This window comes from Nycticebus coucang, chromosome 4 (assembly GCF_027406575.1).
Source record: "Nycticebus coucang isolate mNycCou1 chromosome 4, mNycCou1.pri, whole genome shotgun sequence".
In the NCBI taxonomy this organism is placed as follows: Eukaryota; Metazoa; Chordata; class Mammalia; order Primates; family Lorisidae; genus Nycticebus; species Nycticebus coucang.
In genome coordinates, this window is record NC_069783.1 from 27365709 (window position 1) to 27386608 (window position 20900).

At 40.3% G+C, this 20900-nt stretch overlaps 1 protein-coding gene across 1 annotated transcript in view; it reads right to left on the reverse strand.

Moving 5' to 3' along the window:
- Window positions 1-2904: 2904 nt before the first annotated feature.
- The window catches only part of LOC128584640 (ALK tyrosine kinase receptor), a 39646-nt gene continuing 21650 nt past the window's right edge, over window positions 2905-20900 (reverse strand). Inside the window, exons 11-13 of the mRNA XM_053589709.1 lie at window positions 8182-8316; window positions 7424-7514; window positions 2905-4047 (exon numbers count right to left, since the gene is read on the reverse strand). Coding sequence (XP_053445684.1) covers window positions 3331-4047; window positions 7424-7514; window positions 8182-8316 — 943 coding nt within the window. The 3' untranslated portion in view covers window positions 2905-3330. The remainder of the gene's footprint in view (window positions 4048-7423; window positions 7515-8181; window positions 8317-20900) is intronic.

The following is a 20900-nucleotide window of genomic DNA, read 5'->3' on the forward strand; positions in this document are numbered from 1 at the left end:
GGAGGAGTAAGTTCTGGTGTTCTGTTGCCCAGGAGGGTGACTGTAGTTAACAGTATTGTATATTTCAAAATAGCTAAAAGAGAATATTTTGAATACACTACCCTGATTTAATTTTTACACAATGCGTGCATATATGGGAACATCACACTGAACCCTATAGATATGGGCAGTTATGATGTGTCAATAAAAACAGAACAACAGCAAAAAATAATTGGCAGATAAAGTACAACATGATACATATGGAAGGACCAAGAGAGGGGGACGTGGGTGTGTATGAGAACTAGCTCTGCGTGGGAGGGCAGGACGTGTGGACTCTGCCTCACACCCGGAATGTCTGTGCACTTGGGGACGGCTGAGGAGTAAGGGGGTGCTGGTGCCTTCACTCAGTTTATGACCTCCCTGAGTGGTGGCGAGGAAGGGAAGTTACTATTCTTTTACACAGATGGTACCAGAAACATTTTAAGAAACGAGAAAATGGTATTAAATTTGTAATACTCAAGTCATGTTGGACTTCTGCAGTTATAAGAGGTGCTCGGCGTGATTTGTATTCACCTTTGTTGTCAGCATATATTATTACTATTTTAATACAGTTTTTCCCTTTTTTAAAACACGTATACATTTTTTGTTACGCTCTGTATAAGGAGACAGGGAGGTACCAACAGTCCAGATAACCCAAGAGGAGAGAGTTAGGACTCAGATCCTGGCTGGTGGAAGAGGACCCAGTCTTTGAACTACTGAGTAGAGAATACTCTTGGAAAAATGTTTATTACTGCTATTTTGAATTGCTATAATTTTGAGGTAACACATGTTAACAAACTGGTCATTTCTTTGCCAGTTTCCCAATGGAAGAGTTCGGAAAGAGTGGGCTTCTTTATAGGCATGGAATATAAATAATTATACCAGCTATGGTTTAATTAACATGGCTTCTGCAGACTTTAATTTGTGCTTTTTCATGTTCTAGGTGGAACTTTCTATCATAGTTAATAAATGTATTCAAGTCCACAATGTCTGTGTGATTTGCTGTAACCATACGCTAGAGTGATGTTCAAGGGGACCGTAGTCCAGATTCATATTTCCATACCTCACAGTTACACCAAGTTAAATGAAACATCTTGAGGTCATCACATCTCAGTGGAGTTGTTTATTAGTTTATCCATGTGTACAGGCTTTTAAGACTTGACTATTTACATGAAAATTGATACCAATAAAGACAATTAGAGAAAATCGATAAATCAATCTCAGTGTTAGAAAGGCACAACCTGAAAATGTAATGGATTTGTAGTTTTTAAGAATAGAAAGGAATGAGATGTCCCCTACCCCCATTTATAACAATTACGAGTTGGCTAATTAAGCACATAGCTCACTCGCTGCTTAATTGGTTACTGGTTTTACAAATAGAAAATGAAATTGTTTTTCTCAGCTGTTGACAGCGCCTCTGTCATCCTTTAGGAGAGTGTTTCCCAAGATGAGATTCTTTTAGCCCCTTCTGGTGGTGAGTTTGAATGATATTTGTATGATTAGACTACTTTTGTGCCTGGCATGAACCACAACTTTACTGATATAGTCATTTAGAGATGAGTTAATTGATATTTCATCTTTGTCGATGTCTGTGAAAATATTTTTCGCAGTTAAGCAGATAAGGAAAAGTAGTCCCCAGAGTATCCATTCTTCTACAGATGTACAACACTACCAACTCTAGGTCAAGGCCACTGCCTTTGGAACAATGAACAGCCGTCTAATATTGGTTTAGAGCGTCATGGCTTTGCCACATTCAGAGTGATACTTTTGATGTAGGTAAAACTCGAGAAGGCGGGGGAAAAGGCATAAATAGATATACATGTATATGTATGTATAAGGCTAGATATAAATACACAGAGTCTGGGAATGTTTAGAAAGTATCAGGTAATAAAATTTGCTTTCCTCTCAAAGAGATGCTTTGGCACGGTTGCCACCAGGAAAAAGACTGGGCATGGGAGTAGAGGAGAAGCAGGAAGAAAGAATGGAGTGAAAACGGACATTATTGCATAAGTGTGTAAAACTTAACAGATTCTCAATTCATTTTCATGGAAATGAATTTCATCTGTGGAAACCAAGTTCAAAACTCCCACTGTGACATGTCAGTGTCAACCTCAACTCTCCAACTGTTCCTTAATTCCTTTCCTCATTGCCACCCAGAGAAAAACATTCATTGTTTTAATGTACACTTGATGTCTGTACAAATGCTATTCAGCACACTTGTGTTCCCAGCATACGGACCAGACGATTAAGGGAGAGAAAAGTAGGCTAGCAGTGGAAGGAAAGATGGGGCATTAGGGCCCCTCCTTAGCCCTGCGGGAGGGCCTCTTTCCCCTAAGAGCCAGTCCATTGCTTCAGGGAGAAACTTCAATCTGGTAGACGTCACCAATAGAACTACAGAAGGTTTTGGTCTGTGATGTAGTGACACCTTTGCCCACAGATGGACATGTCCCTACGCTTCCATGTATCATGGCTGCTTAACATTTCTGTTTTTAAATGATCAGAGTTTAATTAGCGGAAAGCCTTAAAATAAGTAATTTAAATTTTGAATTTTAAATCCAGTAGGAAACCTCACACTCAGTTTTTCACTTTTCGTAGGAGGATTTTCTTAAGGCATGAGGTATATCAGTTGGATGTTTGAATCTCCACATCTATACTGGTATTTTTATTATACTCAGAGCACTTGGAATGTATGCATTTCATTTAGATGAATATATACACATTTTTTTTCTCTATACTACTGGAACTATTCACAACTTTTATTTTTTTTTAACCATCAGTGATGAATCAGCACTATTAAAAGCATCTAACCATCATCTACAGCGACATTTCAGTTCGTTGTCTACGATTTATTTTTTTCGAGTAAAGAATGTCTTTCCCCATGCTGAATCATTACGGGTAACTCCTTTATTTTTGTTCCCTCTCCCCTCCAATGAATGGCTCATGTCCACATCAACAAGGCCAGGAAACATCTATGACTCCCAACTATGAAACGCAGAAGCAGCTAATTTTGACTACATTGAAGCAGAGCACACACAATTTGAAAGCAGCTTAAGGAAGTATACAACAGCCATGCATAAAAACCTTCTGCAACCACATCTGGGCCTCATTCATCTTTCGTTTTTTATGATATTTTCTCTTTTTGAAAGAATAGGATGAATCCATGCTCAAAACCTTTCTAAAGCATTTTGAAAATACAGCTTGTCCTGTGGCACTTCAACACAAGTTGGCACAAGATGAAAAATGACATTTGGTCTCTGATTTGCCAGGGAGCCCATCCTCTCGCTCCTCCTGGAGAGTGAGCGCGCCACGCACTCAGGGCCCGGGCTGGGCCACACTCTTCTTGCTTTTCAGAATGGCGTCCTCGTAGTGACCAGTTCCAGGGGCAGTGGTGGCCTCCAACGGTAAGCCTTGTTGCTGGTAGCCGTAGTTGACATTCCCACAGGGGAAGTGACGGAGCCTGAACAGCGGCACGTCCTTCATGCTGGCGGTCAGCGCCGATGGCTCCAGGAGCAGAGAGGCCGAGGCCCCGGGGAGCCGACCAGGCGCGACACTGGGCGGGACCGCACAGCTGCCCTCGCGCCCCAGGTTTCCCCTCTCATGTGGCTCCTTCTTTGCCAGAGGGTTGTTCTTTTTGGCAGGTTTCTCTGTAAACCAGGAGCCGTAAGTTGGGTTCCACAAGCTGGTGGGTTTGTTTCTGGATCCGTGCACCTTGTGCAGCTCCGAGGGCGGGTTGGGCTGGCAGAAGGCCATGTTGACGCACCCCCCGTCCGCGGCCGGCGCCCCGGCCCCCCGCGCGGACACCTCTGCGGCCGGGGGTCTCCTCCCAGCTTTGCCGGAGGCAGCGGCGGGCGGAGGCGGCGGCGCGGCTGGACCTGGACGGCGCTCCGCGTCCCCGCGCTTGGCCTGCTGCGGGGAGACCAGCAGAGGAGGGATCCCCGCGGGGTCCTGGGGCCGCGTGGGCACTTTCTCCTCCTCTTCTATGAGTGGACCGTACTCCACCGGCAAAGCCGTGTTGATCACGTCTGGGTCCTACGGCAGGAGAAATGAAGCGATTAAAGACTCTGGATCACAGAGGGAAAACTGGCATTTTGAAATGAACGATCTGCCATTTATATTTCCTCCTTTGCTGGCAAAGTAATAAATTTCTCTTCTTCTCAAAAACCACTTGTTCTCGTTTTCCTTTTTTGTTGTTGTTGTTTTTCCTGATAAGCCCTTGAGAACAAGTACTGAACTTTTGGAAACAGATTTTGGGGTCCCCGAGTGGGCTCGTGGGCCTCCCAGTGGAATAGCATCTGGGGAGCAGCGGCCAGAGCCCGGAGGCTGCCCTGGAAGGAGCGGCTGCTTTTCGGGGGTGACAGAGTATGGGCTGGTCCCAGCAGCTGCCGGGGCATAGTTCAGCTCCAGGGAACTCCCATCTCTGTCGCCATGAAGAGGACGAAGCTCTCTGAAACCTGAACCGAGTTGAGGAAAAGGAAATGAGTTTGGAAAGGGTCAGGACACCAGACCATTTTTGATGCAGTTCCTGGGGTGCACACCGAGACTGGGATTCCACCCATATGGGGGGGGGGTTCAGACCTTCCCATTGGTTTTGTTTTGAGGCACCTTTTTGGTTGGAAGTCTCAAGGTTGAATGGAACTCGGGAACCTGGTCTGAATTTGGAGCTCACTTGCCCTTCCTTCCTGGACTAGGAGGACCAGGCCACTGTTTGGGGGGAGTTTACCTTCCAGCCCTGTAGGGCTTTGGGGCACACAGTCTGAGGTGCCATTTGGGATGGGATTTGTCCTCTTTGGATTCCCATCTGTTTGATAGGCCCTGACATTTTGTGTTGAGAATTCTCTGCGTTATTTGTGTGTGTTATCTGTGGGTTCTGCTCCAGCATAGAAAAGTTCCATCTTAAAATCCCTTGGGAAGAATTCTGTCTGAATGGTCAACTTAACAGCTTCCAACCTATGTCTAAGGAGAAGGGTTTTATTGTAATCCAAATATGTGCTGGATGGTGAAGAAAAGTCGCTGTTAAAGGAAACCCTGAAGTGCGACTTGAACTTGGAGACTATCCTGAGGCTAGAGTTCCAGAGTAACATCTATTGAAATCGGGGGAAAAAAACAAAACAAAACAAAACTTTGGATCATAGGTAAAAAATGTTGAATCTGGAAGATACTTTAGAGATGATCTCATCTATGTTTTACAGATGAGGAAACCGTTCAATATTTATTGAGAATATATTTACTTACAGGCCCTGGGGCACAAAAAAATGAATGGGAGTCATCCTTGGAGGACAAGCCCTGGGCTGGCAGTGTGCAGGTGCAGGGAAGGGTGCTGGGAAGCACCATTGCCTGTGATGGGAGTGGGATCAGGAGAGGCTTTGCAAAGGAGACTTTAGGCCAAATTTTACAGATTACTGGATTTTTAAAAAAACCTGAAAATTATCTTTTTTTATTATTCCAATCTATTCCCAATAAAATCTTTCCAACATAAAAAAAAAAAGTTGATGTGTTTGACTTTAGGTGTTTGGTGGGGGGGAAGGCACTTGTTGGCTTGTGGGGTTTATCTGCTGTTCTCCTCCTAGCTGCCTCCCGTTTCCATCATATTCGGTGACCCTTGATGAGAACCTTTCTGTGTTAAATCATCACATGTGCAGATCTCACCATGCAGAGGTTCTTTAGTTGGGATGTGAGGGGCCTTTTGTGCTACCCAGAAAATGCTGAAGTGCTACAAGGAAAGCCATTTATGGAAACAACTGCACCAGACCTTTTTTTTTTTTTTTGTAGTTATCAATTGTATGCATACAAAAGCAGAAGCAGTTGCCAGAGGTTTAAGAAAAATTAAAGAAGAAAACGTAAATTTGGTGAAATTTAATTCATTAATATTTTATGCAAATTGGGGAAACCTCTATTACTTGAGATTAGCATAAAAGCACATTAGTATTCATCAGTAAAAGTGTTTAAAAATAAAAAATAACTACCTTCTGACTTCTAAAAATTCTTCACTTCCCTCCCTATTTGTTATTAATTTCTGTAATGAGTCATTTAAAATATGCTGTGTGAAACTGCCCATTTTAAAGAGGAATATTATATACTTAGGGAAAAGTACTCTACAGAAGTACTATAAATATATACATATTTAAGTTGATGTTTTCCATTCACATTACAACATAATAACCTAAAATGTCATTAAACAAAATTCTCTTAAAGAAACCCCAACAACTTGATGAGTGAATCTGCCTAAAGTGCCACTTCTATCTATCTTAGCTGAAAGGCTTATGAGGATGGAATAGCAGGACCAGGAAATGCCTGTAGTTTGGGAACTCTGTTTATCTTTTGTCACCGTTAAGAGGAAGGCATTTAAAGAGGCAGTGGGTCATTGCTTGAATCTTGTAAAATATTCTCAGAATGAGCTACCCTGGCAGAACAAGAGGCGAGAGAGAGGGAAAGAAAGCAGAGAAGAGAAGAGAGGAGGTGACCTGAAAGAACAGAGTCCCTGAGCAGGGAGCTGGTGGTGCAGGTGGAAAGGCCAGCCTGGAGGAGGAAGAGGAACGAGGGGGAAGGTGATGAGAATGGCTGTAGGTGCAGCAAAGTTGGTATCAGGGACAGGGAGGAAGCTGAGGGCATTCTCACTTTCTACAAGGTAGAAGGTATAGTCATCTGAAAATCAGGGAAAGAAGTAACAATTTAGTCATTATTGTAGGAAATGGGAGAGGGCTCTGTGTAGGGATCCACAGGATTGCTGAAAAATGATGTCATCTGTCAAATGGGGATATTTTATGTTCCTCTATAGGGATAAAATGGAATACAATAAAGTGCTTCGTGTAGTGTAAATGCTACACAAATGCTATGGATGACGTTAGAACATCTCCAGATTACTTTGAATCTTCATTCTCTTAATCTCCCTAAGCACATAATTTAACAATTATATGTTGCTCATTATCTCACAGGTGGTTATTTCTCCAGCCAAGCTATAAAATATTTGAGAGCCAATGTGTTCCATACTTCTCTGAGGGTTTAATTTTGTTTAAGAGAACATTAGGAGCCCATTAGGGACTTGGTCAATACTTGTGAATGGAATTGATTCCCTGATACGACTGAAATCTAGCATTGCGTCACGTGTTGGTGAAGAACATGGATGTTATTAGTATTTATTTTAAAAGATGGAAAAACTAAGACATCAGTCCTTCCATTTTATAGATATCAAATAAATAATAATAATTATTAAAAATAATAAAAATAAATAATAGCATTTATTTTAAAAGATGGAAAACTAAGACATCAGTCCTTCCATTTTATAGATAATTAATATTAATTCTTATAACTATTATTTTCTGAATGGTTTAATTTATCTCATATTTGACATTTTTAAGGCTTTTCCATATAGAATATATGTTGGGCAAGGGGAGAAAAATATGTGTACCTGGGTACAGTATTCAATTCTCTCCAAAATTATGGCAAAATTGGGTCTGTCTTCAGGCTGATGTTGCCAGCACTGAGTCATTATCCTGTATCTAAAATAATAAGCACATTAATTAAAACCAAGAGAAGCACAGGATGAAAAATACATTTCTCCCAGCATTTTTCTAAATGGGGCCAGAGTTGGCACAAATACAAAATCTCTGAGGGTGGCACCTCATCTAGGTCCAGTGTGTTTGGTGTATGCTGCCCCCTTCTGATGGACCAAGGGATAGCCCCTGGGTACCAACACTCCCTGACACATACATCCTGGAGTTCCAAATTCAAGCCACTTCTGGGACAGAATATTCTGATTCTGCTTCCCATATACTTTGCTTGTGGGAAGGAGATGAGGGAAGCCACACAGAGAAGAAGAAAGCCCAGGAAATCTTTAAAGGAGACTCAGACATATGGTGTGGGGCAGCAGGGGTTGAGTCTGGGACACAGATTCCTCGGAGGGGCTTGAAAGCTATGGACCTGGTGAGTCCCTGGCCTTGATCTTGACAGTGTATTTCTTTGTCTGTGTTGGTATTATTGCTTTTGAAGGGCTGGAAGACCGACCTATCTCGCTGAAGTCACAGATACATCTCCTATCTTGGGGTACACTGAATGAGGACAACCATCTACTCTCTCATCTTAAAGAAGCATATGTGTCTCCAGATAATTTTTGGAAAGAAAAACTGTGCTTAGTAACCACTAGAAATGTTCCTAAAAGAGTCATACACAGGCCCAGGGCAGTTCTTAGGTGGGTCCATCCGTCCTCCACTGGTGACGAACTCCAGAACTTCCTGGTTGCTTTTGCTAGGGTATGGCATATATCCAAGGGAAAATATTTCCCATAGCAGCACTCCAAAGGACCTGGGCACAGGACAGAAGACAGGGACATGGATATGGACACACACTCACAGATGCACACATAGATGTAAAATTTTAATCTTTTTTTCATTATAACTTTTTCCATGATATTCTTAAGATACAGAAAGATAAAAAGAGAAAGAATCACATGTGGTGCTCCATTAAAAGACAACCACTGTTATTTTTTGTTTCAGTCAAGTATCTGTGCTTAGATTTTTTTTACTTAGTTGCAATTATATTCAATGTGTAATTTTGAACCTTCATATTTTTGCACATTTCATTATAAACATTTTCCATGCTAATACAATTTATAAATAGAATTTGAAAAGGCTATATAAAACATTCCATTGAGTAGTGATGCCATAATTTGTCTTATCATTTCCACATTGATTTCAATTTTCAAAATATTTAAAATACTATGAACATCTCTATGCAGTTTTAAAAGGAGAATTTTCTCAGGATAAGTCATCTGAATTACTAGATGAGGATACTCTAGTACAATGTAGGATAATTCTAGTAAAATAACTAGATCAAAAGAATATGAACCTTGAAAAATTATCAATATATATTGTTGATTTGATTTCCAACATGTTCCTCTGATCATCTTGCAACATTGTGCAAGAGTACAGTACACACCCTCACCAGCACTGAGTATTCTTATTAATAATGACAACTTTTGCTGATTTTAAGGCAAAACGGTGGAATATTCTAAATTATGATTATTGACTTGAATTACGTTTATGTTTATTGACATTCAAAATGGTTCAATGTTTTCCTAAGTATTTATTTATTAATTCACTTCATTTTTCCCTCTTCTGAATAATCTATCTTGTGCCCATTTTGATCCACTGGGACAAATTGTTTTGATATTTATCAATTTTCTTTTTGATTTGTAGATATTCTTTATGGAAAGAGATGTTAACCTTTTTATCAAAAATTAGAATACTTCTGTTAGTTGCTATCTAATTTTATTTTTTAGCACGCCACAAGTTTTAATTTTTTTAATTTTTTTAACTTTTTTATTTTGTTATTATTAAATCACAGCTGTGTACATTAATGCAATCATGGGGCAGCATACACTGGTTTTATAGACCGTTTGACACATTTTCATCACACTGGTTAACATAGCCTTCCTGGCATTTTCTTAGTTATTGTGCTAAGACATCCATACTTTACATTTACTAAGTTTCACATGTACCCTTGTAAGATGCACTGTAGGTGTAATCCCACCAATCACCTTCCCTCCACCCACCCCTTCACCCCCTTCCTCCTATTCTTAGGTTAGAACTGGGTTATAGCTTTCATATGAAAGCCATACATTAGTTTCATAGTAGGGCTGAGTACATTGGATACTTTTTCTTCCATTCTTCAGATACTTTACTAAGAAGAATATGTTCTAGCTCCATCCATGTAAACATGAAAGAGGTAAAGTTTCCATCTTTCTTTAAGGCTGCATAATATTCCATGATGTACATATACCACAATTTATTAATCCATTCGTGGATCGATGGGCACTTGGGCTTTTTCCATGACTTAGCAATTATGAATTGGGCTGCAATAAACATTCTGGTACAAATATCTTTGTTATGATGTGATTTTTGGTCTTCTGGGTATATACCTAGTAAAGGAATTATAGGATTGAATGGCAGATCTATTTTTAGATCTCTAAGTGTTCTCCAAACATCTTTCCAAAAGGAATGTATTAATTTGCATTCCCACCAGCAGTGTAGAAGTGTTCCCTTTTCTCCACATCCACGCTAACATCTCTGGTCTTGGGATTTTGTGATATGGGCTAATCTTACTGGAGTTAGATGATATCTCAAAATAGTTTTGATGTGCATTTCTCTGATGATTAAGGATGATGAGCATTTTTTCATATGTCTGTAGGTCGTGTGCCTGTCTTCTTCAGAGAAGTTTCTCTTCAAGTCCCTTGCCCAGCCTGCGATGGGATCACTTGTTCTTTTCTTGCTTATACGTTTGAGTTCTCTGTGGATTCTGGTCATTAAACCTTTGTCGGAGATATAACCTGCAAATATCTTCTCCCATTCTGAGGGCTGTTTGCTTGCTTTACTTACTATGTTCTTGGCTGTGCAGAAGCTTTTTAGTTTAATCAGGTCCCAGTAGTGTATTTTTGAAGCTGCTTCAATTGCCCAGGGGGTCCTCCTCACAAAATACTCGTCCAGATTGATTTTTTCAAGGGTGTTCCCTGCACTCTCTTCTAGTATTTTTATAGTTTCATGTTTTAAGTTTAAATCTTTAATCCAGTGAGATTCTATCTTAGTTAATGGTGAAAGGTGTGGGTCAAGTTTCAGTTTTCTACAGGTTGCCAGCCAGTTCACCCAGCACCCTTGGTTAAATAGGGAATTTTTTCCCCACTGAATGTTTTTAATTGGCTTGTCAAAGATCAAATAACGGTAAGTAGCTGGATTCATCTCTTGGTTCTCTATTCTGTTCCAGACATCTACTTCTCTGTGTTTGTGCCAGTACCATGCTGTTTTGATCACTATAGATTTATAGTATAGTCTGAGGTCTGGTAGTGTGATTCCTCCTGCTTTGTTTTTATTTCTGAGTAATGTCTTGGCTATTCGAGGTTTTTTTCTGATTCCATATAAAATGAAGTATTATTTTTTCAAGATCTTTAAAGTATGATAGTGGAGCTTTACTAGGGATTGCATTAAAATTGTATATTGCTTTGGGTAGTATGGACATTTTAACAATGTTGATTCTTCCCAGCCATGAGCACGGTATGTTTTTCCATTTGTTAACATTTTCAGCTATTTCTTTTCTTAGAGTTTCATAGTTCTCTTTATAGAGATCTTTCACGTCTTTTGTTAGATAAACTCCCAAATATTTCATCTTCTTTGGCACTACTGTGAATGGAATAGAGTCCTTAACTGTTTTTTCAATTTGTCTATTGTTGGTATATATAAAGGCTACCGTTTATGAATGTTGATTTTGTAACCTGAGATGCTGCTGTATTCCTTGATCACATCTAAGAGTTTTATAGTAGAATCCCTGGTGTTTTCCAGATAGACAATCATATCATCTGCAAAGAGGGAAAGTTTGATCTCTTCTGACCCTATATGGATACCCTTGATCGCCTTTTCTTCCCTAATTGCGATGGCTAAAACTTCCATTACAATGTTAAAGAGGAGTGGAGACAATGGGCAGCCTTGTTTGGTTCCTGATCTGAGTGGAAATTATTTCAATTTGACTCCATTCAATACAATATTGGCTGTGGGTTTGCTGTAGATGGCCTCTATCAGTTTATGAAATGTCCCTTGTATACCAATTTTCTTAGGTGTTCTGATCATGAAGGGATGCTGGATATTATCAAGAACTTTTTCTGCATCAATTGAGAGAATCATATGGTCTTTGTTTTTTAATTTGTTTATGTGCTGAATTATACTTATAGATTTATGTATATTGAACCAGCCTTGAGACCCTGGGATAAAACCAACTTGGTCATGATGTATAACTTGTTTGATGTGTTGCTGGATTCTGTTTGTTAGGATCTTGTTGAATATTTTTGCATCTATATCCATTAGTGATATTGGCCTATAATTTTCTTTCCTTGTTGGGTCTTTTCCTGGTTTGGGGATCAGGGTGATGTTTGCTTCATAGAACATGTTGGGTAGTCTTCCTTCTTTTTCTACATTTTGGAATGGGTTGAGCCATATAGGTACTAGTTCCTCTTTAAAGGTTTGGTAGAATTCTGATATGAAGCCATCTGGTCCCGGGCTTTTCTTTTTAGGGAGATTTTGTATGGTTGATGCTATTTCAGAACTTGATATAGGCGTGTTCAACATTTCACTTGATTCTGGCTAAGACTTGGAAGGTGACGTGCTTCCAAGTATTGGTCAATTTCCTTCAGATTTTCATATTTCTGAAAATAAAGTTTTGTGTAATATTCATTAAGGATTTTTTGAATTTCTGAGGAGTCTGTTGTTATTTCGTCTTTGTCGTTTCTGACTGATGAGATTAGAGATTTTACTCTTTTTTTTCCTGATTAGGTTAGCCAAAGGTTTATCTATTTTATTGACCTTTTCAAAATACCAACTTTTTGATTAATTGATCTGTTGTATAATTCTTTTGTTTTCAATTTCATTTAATTCTGCTCTAATTTTGGTTATTTCTTTTCTTCTACTGGGTTTGGGGTTGGAAAGTTCTTCCTTTTCCAGTTGCTTGAGATGTCCCATTAAGTTGTTCACTTCCCCTCTTTCCATTCTCTTGAGGAAGGCTTGCAGTGCTATAAATTTCCCTGTTAGGACTGCCTTTGTGGTATCCCAGAGGTTCTGATCATTCATGTCTTCATTGTCATTTTGTTCCCAAAATTTGGCAATTTCCTTCTTAGTCTCATGTCTGACACAGCTATCATTCAGCATAAGGTGATTTAACTTCCATGTTTTTGTATGAGTATGCAAATTCCTGTTGTTACTGAGTTCAACTTTTATTCCATGGTGGTCCGAGAAGATGCAAGGAATAAGTTCTATTCCTTTAAATTTACTGAGGTTAGACTTGTGACCTAAGATGTGATCGATTTTGGAGTATGTTCTGTGGGCTGATGAGAAGTATGTGTATTCAGTTTTGTTGGGATGAAATTTCTGTAGATGTCTGCTAAATCCAAATGTCAGATGGCTAGTTTTAAATCTAAAATTTCTTTGGTCAGCTTCTTATTGGAGGATCTATCCAACATTGCAAAGGAATGTTGAAATCTCTGACTATTATGGAGCTGGAGGAAATCAAGTTGCTCATGTCTGTTAGTTTCTCTTATAAATTGAGGTGCATTCTGGTTGGGTGCATAAATATTAATAATTGAAATCTCATCATATTGAGTATTACCCTTAACAAATATGAAGTGACCATTCTTGTCCTTCCTTACTTTTGTTGGTTTAAAGCCTATTGTATCTGCAAATAGAATTGCAACACCTGCTTTTTTCTGATTACCATTTGCCTGAAATATGGACGACCATCCTTTCACCCTGAGTCTATATTTATCTTTTAAGTTAAGATGTGACTCTTTTATGCAGCAAATATCTGGTCTCAGTTTTTGTATCTGGTCAGCTAACCTGTGCCTCTTTAGAGGACAGTTTAAGCCACTCACATTAATGGAGAATATTGGGAAATCTGGTAAAATTTTGGGTATCAAGTTTTTTGAAAGTCCAGTGGACATTTTTAAGTCTTTTGCCACTGTGGAAGTTGGAGTTTGATCAAAAGTTTCTAAGTGAGTTTACTTTTGTGGTAGAGGATTGGGCTGGTCATTATGGAGGATAGGTCTGAGAATATCCTGAAGAGCTGGTTTGGTTATGGCAAATTTCTTCTACATATGAATGTCATTAAAGTATTTAATTTCTCCATCATAAATAAAACTCAGTTTAGCTGCATGCAGGATCTGGGGTTGAAAGTTATTTTGCTTTAGGAGATTAAAAGTCGATGACCACCCTCTTCTGGCTTGAAAAGTTTCAGCAGAGAGATCTGCAGTCACTCTAATGTTCTTCCCTTTGTAGGTAATGGATTTCTTATGTCTGGCTGCTTTCAGAATTTTCTCCTTCATATTAACTTTAATGAAGTTAATTATGATATGCCTGCAGGATGTCTTATTTGAATTGGGTCATGCTGGGGTTCTGAAACTATCTGCTCTCTGAATTTCAGAATCTCTTTGCATGTCTGGAAAATTCTCTTTCATAATTTCATGGAGAAGAGTCTCTGTGCCTTGCGAGGCCACTTCATCCCTTTCAGGGATTCCAAGGAGGCAGATATTAGCCTTCTTCGAATTATCCCAGAGCTCTCTGAGAGAATAATTCAATTATGCTCTTCATTTCTCTTCCCCTTTGAGAGTTTGGGAGTGTTCAAAAGCTTTATCTTCAATGTCAGAAATCCTTTCTTCTGCTTGCTCCACTCTGTTACTGAGGGATTCTACTATAATTTTCCGATCTTTGAGGCTGCAAATTCTTGCTTCATTGCATCAAAATCTTTGGTGGTTTTGTATTTAAATTCGTTAAATTCTTGAGACAACTTTTGAATTTCTCCTCGAATTTCTAATTCTGACTTTTGAATTGCTCCTAAAATTTCTAATTCTAAAATTTTCCTCCATTCTATTAACCTTGTTTGCAATCCAAATTCTGAATTCGATTTCTGATATCTTGGCCAGCTGTTTATGAAGGGGATCTTCAGTTAAATCTGCCACATCTTTCCTTGGGGGTGGTGATCTATTCTGGTTATTCATGTTACCAGAGTTTTTCCACTGATTCTGCCCCATGATTTTTTTACACCATTTGATTTTTCCCCTAGAGCTTTGTCGAGGACCCGTACAGTGCTATGGCCTGAGAAACTAGGGACCTGTTTGGTGTGGTGGGGGCTAAGTGGTTCTGTCTTGTTTTCAGCTGGTCTCTGTCCGACCCCAGTGAAATAGTTACTCTGGGTTGAAGTCTCAGCTGTGGAGAAATACTAGCAATTAAGTCACCCTTCCCCCCACAGGCAACAATTGAAAAAGGAAAATCAAACCTTCCTACAACCACACACCAAGGGTACCACTTGAATAGTCCTTGGGTGATTGGCTTAGTTCAAAAGGTTCAAATCAATTGTCTCAGTCAGCACCTGTCTCAGGTGGGAGAGTTTAAAAGGTCTCTGGCAACTGGATCGCAGGGGACTGATGACAGCTCAGATATGACTTGCTCCGTTGCTCCGTGAAGTCAGGAGGACCCACCCAGCAAATAGATTAGTCTGTGAAGGTTGATGCCTCCTTCCCCACCTTGCACCTCTGTCACACCCAGTCACTGATTGCCCCGCAGGGCTGTGACCCAGGTGCCTCTAGTGAACTGATACTCCGGGGGTTTGCACCTGCCTGAATCACAAGGAAATCTGTATCTGCTCAGCCAGGCCACTGTGCTCTGCCTCTATCCAGCAGGGGGAGGTGAGGTCTGACAACCTCGGCCACTTGATGGAGGCTGGGGGGTGTTCACTCAGTTCCAGCCCAGCCCCTGATTGATGTTACTGACAGAACAGAATAGAACAACTTTGCGGGAATTTGTTTCTGTCCCTGCTAAATTACCGCTGAAGAGAAGCTGTTTTGAGCCTGTGCCTCAGGCCCTGTCTTTGCTCCTGCAGGTTTGTATTCAGTTAGTTGTCAGTTCTAACCTCCTGCCTTCCTTTGTCTGTAGGCTGATGATCCTGCGAGGGTCAGGTGCATTTTAGCCTCAGTAAAGCCGTCCTCTGAGTCAGCCCCGCCCTGGGAAATTCCCAGCTTTCCTGGGAAATTCCCGGGACTTTATCTAGTCCCCGAACTCCACCCAGGCCGGTACCACCTCAGGCAAACCCTTTACTCACAGGGCCTGCGTTTTGGTCCCAGATCTGTTCTGCGGTGGTTGCCACCCAAGTAGATGCCTGGCCTCCTCTGGTTGCCCAGGGAGACAGGGGGTGTGGCTTTGGAATATCTGGGATTGAGCCCTATTGTTGCCAAAAACGGTTGCTGCTCTGTGCCTCAGGGCACCGCCGCTCCGGTGTGGTTCCCTCTAAGCCGACTGTCCTCTCCTCACTCCTGTGCTGCAGAATCAGCACTGACCAGCTGCAGTCTAGGCCCTGTCAATGCCCCTTGAGAAATCACCCAAGAATCTGGACTCCTGGCAGACAGGCCTCCAGACCTCAGAGTGAGAGTGGAGGGGAGTACTGGGAGCTCAAAATTGCAGGTAGAAAATATGTACAGTTTTATGCCTGGCAGGAGAACGCTGTGGCACCCTAGTAGGGGAGGTAGGTCCAGTTTTTAGAGGGTCTCTCCTGTGGAGTATAGTGGGAGGACCTTTGAACTCTGCTCGTTTGTTTGTGGGACACTCCGAGCCGTTCTCATGGAGGAGGGAACTCCCATCTGCTTGGTGATGGATTTTGTACCTTTTGTTTGTATCCTTGGGGTCGCAGTTCGCCTCAGCGGGGTTGATGTGCATTCTTCAACCTTCTCTTTTGGTGCAGCTCTAATCCACCAGGTTACTTGCTAAATTTCTATCCTTTAACTCTCCTACTGGACAGGAGCCTCTGTGGAAAGCTGGCTTCAGTCAGCCATCTTGTCTCTGCCCTCCACAAGTTTTTATTTTTAAGTAGTCAGATCTATTTTTTTTTTTTTTTTGAGACAGAGTTTCATTTTGTTGCCCTTGGTAGAGTGCTGTGGCATCACAGCTCACAGCATTTTCAAACTCTTGGGCTTACGTGATTCTCTTGCCTCAGCCTCCCAAGTAGTTGGGATTACAGGCGCCTGCCACAGTGCCCAGCTATTTTTTGGTTGTAGTTGTCATTGTCATTTGTCAGGCTTGGGCTGGGTTCAAACCTGCCAGCTCTGGTGCATGTGGCTGGTGCCCCAGCCACTGAGCCATAGACACTGAGCCCAGGCAGATCTATTTTTTAAAAAATTTTGTTATTTCCTCCATTTATTTTATAGTGTACAATCCTTCCCTTTATCAAAGATTAGATATATATTGCTGTTTCTTCTAGTTGTGTTTTTTATTTTCTCAAATCCAGTTAGAATTTAACTTGGTATATGGTATGAGGTAAGAATCTAAATTGATTTGTTTTTCTGAACCACTACTCTTTCCTATTCAGAAAATAATTCTCCCTTTATCTATTGACTTGTGATTACAGCCAGAAACTGTTTCAGGGCTGTCTATTCATCTGTCTGTTTGCCAGTTGCATTGATATAATTCTGTTTTACTTTTTTTGCATTGGTTTTACTATCTGATAGGGAAGTTTTCTCTTATTTCTCTCTGTTTAAAAATGTTTAATTTCTCATTTGTAATTTGTTTTAAATGAACTTTAAGATGATTTTTTATCATTTTCCAAAATAATCTTCTTTGATAGTTTGATTAAATTTTAAGCCCTTAATTTAATTATTAGCTTTTTGATAAGAAAAATCCTATCTTTGTCTTAGTATCTGGTTGTATTAACAGTTTTCTGATGTTAATAAATATTTACCACAAAAATTGTAGAGAACTATAGCTCCTCCATATTCTAAGAGACATGAAGTACTTTTATTGTCATCATCTTGGTGAAATTTCAAAGCCTTTGTAAAAAGAATGGGCAAGGATATTTTCCATACTTTTCAGGTGAGAAGGTTGAAGCAGAGGTTATTATACAACTAACCTGAGACAGACTAGAACATGTTATTAGATCTCTTGATTCTACTACCTACAAGTTGCCTGGCACATATATTTTTCCTCTCTGGTGGTCATTCTGCCCTCCAGGGCAAAACAAAACAGTCAAACAATCAGGAAACTGGTAGCAAGACCAGCATTACAGCTGAATGTTTTCTGCTTGTCAATAGATAAATATACATCATATATCCTTTGAGAGAACTAGAATGTAGATTGCAAGTGACCACTTATTTACTTAGTTTAGCGTTACAGGAACAAGAAGTAATATTGGTTATAGAACTATGATAATTCCAAGTAAGTAGAGTTGTCATATTTGCAAATAACAATACATGACATCCAATTACATTTGAATTCTAGGTAAATAACAAATGCTTTTTTAAGTGAAGGGTATCCCAAATATTGTATGGGCCATACTTAAACTAAAAATCTATTTGCTATACATATGAAATTCAGCTTTAAGTGGCCATTTGAATTTAATCTAGAAACTCTACAGATAAGGAAAATCCATATGTTGCATGCTAGATGGTTATTTAATCACCCATAAGCCTGCCCTCAATAGGAACAAGGCACAAAGCTTTACATCAATGCATTCAAGAGTAAATACAAATGAATACTAAAAAAAGGCACTCTTTCTCTCTAGGTATTAGACTTGCTCTGTTTGAAATTATAGCAATAGCACAAGTTATTACTGATTAAACTATTTTAAATATTTGAATCAATGATGAAAACACTTTTAAGATCATGAACTGTGCTGTATCCATCTTTAAAAGCTAAGTTTTAATTTCCTTTAATTATAACCTGAAGGTAGGAGATTGTCTCTAGGCATAGTAGAGGGTGATGGTAGGGTGTGATCTTAGGAAAAATGGGAGCCAGAAATTACTGTACTATCCTTAAATGACCAGCCAGCAGGTTGGTTCCATGGTCTTTGGCAATTCCCTGAGGTTCAGGTTCACGTATTGGATGCCCACTCATCATCACCACTGGCCTGTTTTAACAGGCAGCTCAAACTTAACATTGTCCAGGCAGACCTCTCTCTGCATCCAAACCATCTCCTTTTCTTTTTTTCAGCTCAGTGGCACCTCCACTCCCCCATTTGCTCAAGCCCCCAATTTGGGAGTCTCCTTTGATTCTACCTTCTCGCACACCTGCCCACGCCCTCCCCAGCCAGCAGCCAGCGGTCCTGTGACTCTGCTTTCCGGGTAGACCTTGACTCTGACCACTTTGCTTGCCTCTGCTGCCACCGCCAAGCCACGCCCCTCTCACCTTCACTTACCCACCTTTAGTCTATTTCTATCAGCAGCCAGAGGATTTTAATAAAACAAAGATCACATCATCTGCCTGCTTCGCATCCTTCCCTGGCACCCACTGTGTTAGCACAAAATCCACATTCCCTCATGTGAGTCCTAAGGCCCTCCTCGCCCTCACCAGGCCAGATGCTTCCACCCCAACCACCACTGGCTCCCTCAGCTCGGGCCTGAAGACTTGTTTTCACTCCTCACCAATCCTCAACAAGCCAGGCTTGTTCCAGTCTCAGGCTCTATGTGCCCAGATCCTCCCATGCTGTGCTGGTCTTTCAAGTATTGGAGTCACCTCCTCCAGGGAGCCTTCCCCCACTACCTTTGCTGGAACAGCTTCTGCTTCAGCTTTGGTGTCTTGGCACTTATCAGTAATCTGAAGTCACATAATTGATTTGCTTAAGCACCTTGTTTCTGAAACAGTCTAAACATGGAGTAAAAGTAATCGTAATAGATATCCATATGTGTCTGAGTGTTAATATTTTGTCTTTTGTGTGTGTCAGTTCTCCCTTTCTTTTTGAAGAAATAAAACATAGACCGGTAAGTCCCTCCCAGCCCTCCTTCCTCTCTCCCTCCCCTCCACTGAAGTTGGAATGGATCCTTCCCTGTATGTTATCACACTTTAAAGCAATGTGTAAAAGCACAAACAATAAAGACTTTATATTACAGACTCATTTTTTGTTTTGTAAAATTATACATAAATGATATCCTACTCCTTTTTGCAGCTTGCTTCCCCCCCACTAAACATTGTTTTGAGATTTATCCATGTTGATTTCTGTAGCTTTTCCTTGACCCTGCTGAATGGGTTTCCTACACATAAGTTTATTTTTCCACTGTTTGTTTTTCCATCCCCTACTTGAGGGATAGTTAGGTTGTTTTTGCTTTTTCTGTGCTATAAACAATGTTGCTGATGAACATCCTTGCCCAAGTCTATTTGTGGTAACCTCTCTTTAATGTAGACACTTAAAATAGAATTTTGGGTCACACAATATGCACGCATTCAGGGCAATCACTTAATTACTTAAAGTATTCTGTCTCTGGATAGGTAGGGTGCTGGTGCTCTCACTTTGGTGCACATCAGAATCATCTGGCTGGCTTGTTAAATTAAAGCACAGACTGCTGGGCCCAACCGCGAGCGTTTCTGTTTCATTAGGCCTGGAGGTGGGGGCTGAGAATTTGCCTTTCCACCCAGTTCCCAGGCGGATGCTGCTCATCTATGGACCACACTTGGAGAACCCCCGGGCTAGGTAAGCCAAATCTTGCTGGCTTGCAAACAACAAAGACTCCTTATCCAACAAGAGTCAGAAAGGGGTTGTGAGCCGCTGTGGCTGTGCTGTCTTATAACATTATCTCAACGTCAGGCTTTTAGAACGTGGAGAATGTTCATTCATTGTCTTCCTGTGTTTCCTATCCCGCTGATAAGATATTTGATGCCTTTTGGATTCTCTGTTTTTTGGCCACTTTTCTTTCACTTTTAATTATTATATTTTTTCCTTTGGGAGCTTCCATAATCCTTATCACCATTGCTCTGAAATCTCATGATGATATGCTCTGGTGGGGCTCTTTTTATCCATGGTGCTTGGCACTTGGGGATTGCTTCTTTCTGGAAATTTACCTCCTGTCCTGGGAAGTCCTGAGTTATTTCTTTGATCTTTCTGGTAATCCTATTTTGTTAGCTATTTGCATCTATTGGTCCGATCCTCTTAATTTTCTTATCTTTTCTTTGTATGTATCCCATCTCTCTATAGTTATTTTACTATCTAGAATTATTTAGCTCCATATTCCAAACTTTGTTATGTTTACAGTTCTGTTATATTTTTGTAGAAAATAAACGATATATTTTTAGAACAGTTCAAAGTTTGAAGACATTGTAAATAGAGTGAGTTCCCCATTACATGGGAACATTAGTATGATACATTTGTTACAATGAATGAACCATGATTAAGGCATTTTTGACTAAAACTCATACTCTAGTCAGATTTCCTTAGTTTTTACTGAATCTCCTTTTTCTCTTCCAGAATTATGTTATGTTTAGTTGTCATGTTTCCTTAGCTCCCTTTAGTGGTGAGCCTTTAGTGGAAACTTTTCAGACATTCCTTGTTCTTTATGACTTTGACAGGTTTGAGGGGTACTGGTCAGAGATTTTTTTTCCTTTCTT